The sequence below is a fragment of the Penaeus chinensis genome, chromosome 27 (assembly GCF_019202785.1).
Source record: "Penaeus chinensis breed Huanghai No. 1 chromosome 27, ASM1920278v2, whole genome shotgun sequence".
NCBI lineage: Eukaryota > Metazoa > Arthropoda > Malacostraca > Decapoda > Penaeidae > Penaeus > Penaeus chinensis.
In genome coordinates this window covers 1,911,037-1,913,536 of record NC_061845.1, presented here as the reverse complement: position 1 = coordinate 1,913,536, position 2,500 = coordinate 1,911,037, and the positions used below count along the sequence as shown (strand labels likewise).

Genomic DNA, 2,500 nt, shown 5'->3' with positions numbered 1-2,500 from the left:
TTATTATTAAGTTTGTGTTTTTATTAGGAAATCCTTTAATCTAGGCCTACATTCGCTTGAGGTCCAGTGGTCGGCGTGATTTGTGGCATAGGCCTATCACGCACTCATCAGGCAAGATAGATTGTTTTTTTTTGTTTTTCTTATTTTATTTCACATGGATATTTAACCTTAGAGTGGGGAGATCTGGCTGTTTTCCCCCCAACTTCCTGGCGATCCAAGAACGTCGTCACGTGACTCTAAAATTATCTTAATACTGGGTCCCTGGCTGCAAACCCCTGTCCAGTTGCTGAGGGCTTTCGTTGCAGCTTATTTTCTCGGTTTCTCATGTTATTCTTAGTCTGCGTTTATTATTTCATATATCAGAGAGAGTTGTTTTTTTTTCGATCTTTTGAGTGTCGTTGGATTATCCCTTTCTTAGTGCATTGTGTATAATTATATCAGAGTTTTATGCATTAAACGGCTTTCTCATTATCAACTTGTGGAGGAAATACCATAGGTGAAAAGTGTCTTACATTTAATTGTTTTATCCAAAACAGATAACCTTGTTTCATGTGGCTTTGTGAAACTGAAAATTTACCGATAATGGAAATAATGGTTGCCTAATGTATGTTTTGTTTTTCTTCCCTTGTAGCCTGCCATGCGTGAAGTGTCGGCCATGTCGGCTGACGATGTAGTGTCAAGGACGAGGCTGCTGGAGAACGAAATTCGCATCATGCGGCTAGAGCTGACGAGAATATCGCACGAGATCCAGAGTCAGCGCGACAAGATCAGAGAAAACACCGAGAAGATTAAGGTCAACAAGACGCTGCCTTACCTCGTGTCGAATGTTATTGAGGTAAGAGGATGCCACTTGCGTTCTTGTATTATCAAGCTTAAAGTGAAAAACAAATGGTATAAACATGCTTTGGAAAAAATGAGCATTGATACAGAATATTGAACAGATTTAGCCAGGACTTGCATGTATAAAAAGTATCTTTGCTACATTGCTTTTTTCTCTTAATAACTACATTTTGAGAATAACTGTGTAGATGATACTAGATTTGCTTTAGGGTGTTCATAGTCTTATTAGAATTCTATTGCATGTAAATAATCCCCCCTCCCCCCACCTCATGGATGGCTAGATTCCTTTACCAAACAGTTCTCTGGTTAATTGTGTGAATTCAGAGAAATACTTAAGATATTAACCCCTTGGATCTGGGTCATGTACCGTCATGTCATGAAAGAATCACGGGAAAATCTGGCTGACTATCTGTACATGGAAAAAAATATTACCATCTGGATATTGCACTTCAAAGGCCAAATATGGACATTGGTAAATGGCCAGAAAGCTAAAAATGCTTATACATAAAAAGAGTAAATAACTTTGCAAATAAGAGGCATATGGTCTTGTCACCACATACGTGTTTATGTGCTCTTGTCCAAAAAGCAGCTGCTCACATAAGCCTAATGCCCGGATTTTTGGTGATGTGATTGCCATGATGCCACTGGATCCAATGGGTTAAATAATGTGTTTATAGTACATACAGATCATTCATGCCTGGTATCAGACTTGAGATGTGCCATAGGAATGATTAAAACGAACACAGAGAGAAAAAAACATGGGTACTTTGAGGCTAAAGTTTCGATTATTAATGGTATGTTTGCTCCTCCCTTAGATTTTAGATGTAGACCCTAACGAATATGGTGAGGAAGATGGAGCCAACGTTGACCTGGACTCACAGCGGAAGGGCAAGTGCGCCGTCATCAAGACCTCCACCAGACAGACTTACTTCCTGCCTGTAATTGGCCTGGTTGATGCCGAGACCCTCAAGCCCGGTGACCTTGTGGGCGTCAACAAAGATTCTTACCTGATTTTGGAGACCCTCCCAGCAGAGTATGATTCCCGAGTAAAGGCCATGGAGGTCGATGAGAGGCCCACTGAACAGTACAGCGACATTGGTGGTTTGGACAAACAGATCCAGGAGTTGATTGAGGCTGTTGTCCTGCCTGTCACACACAAGGAGCGTTTTGAAAATCTAGGTATGAAATAAGCTGTATAGAGTACTTTATAAAAGATGAAAATGAAATGTATTTAGTCACAGAACTCTTTATCTTTTGGTATTAGAAGTATGAGAAGAAATCTTTTTCTCATGAGGTGAAGAAAGAAAAAAAATATACTTTGTCATGGGATTTAATGGTAATCTGTGTTTTAGGCATCCAGCCACCTAAGGGAGTGCTGCTATATGGCCCTCCGGGTACTGGAAAGACGCTCTTGGCTCGTGCTTGTGCTGCCCAGACAAAGTCCACCTTCCTGAAGCTGGCCGGCCCACAGTTGGTGCAGATGTTCATCGGTGATGGTGCTAAGTTGGTTAGAGATGCCTTCGCTCTGGCCAAAGAGAAGGCCCCAGCTATTATTTTCATTGATGAATTGGATGCCATTGGTGAGTACTGTTTCTGCTGTGTTGAATAGTTCTGTTGTTAGTTTGATGTGTATTGTGTACTTTTTAAATTGTTCTGAGTC

General features: G+C 40.8%; 1 protein-coding gene across 1 annotated transcript in view; it reads left to right on the top strand.

Moving 5' to 3' along the window:
* LOC125039689 (26S proteasome regulatory subunit 6A-B) overlaps nt 1-2,500 on the top strand; it is a 5,540-nt gene that overhangs the window by 479 nt on the left and 2,561 nt on the right. The window contains exons 2-4 of the mRNA XM_047633888.1: nt 632-835; nt 1,656-2,019; nt 2,193-2,420. Coding sequence (XP_047489844.1) covers nt 632-835; nt 1,656-2,019; nt 2,193-2,420 — 796 coding nt within the window. The remainder of the gene's footprint in view (nt 1-631; nt 836-1,655; nt 2,020-2,192; nt 2,421-2,500) is intronic.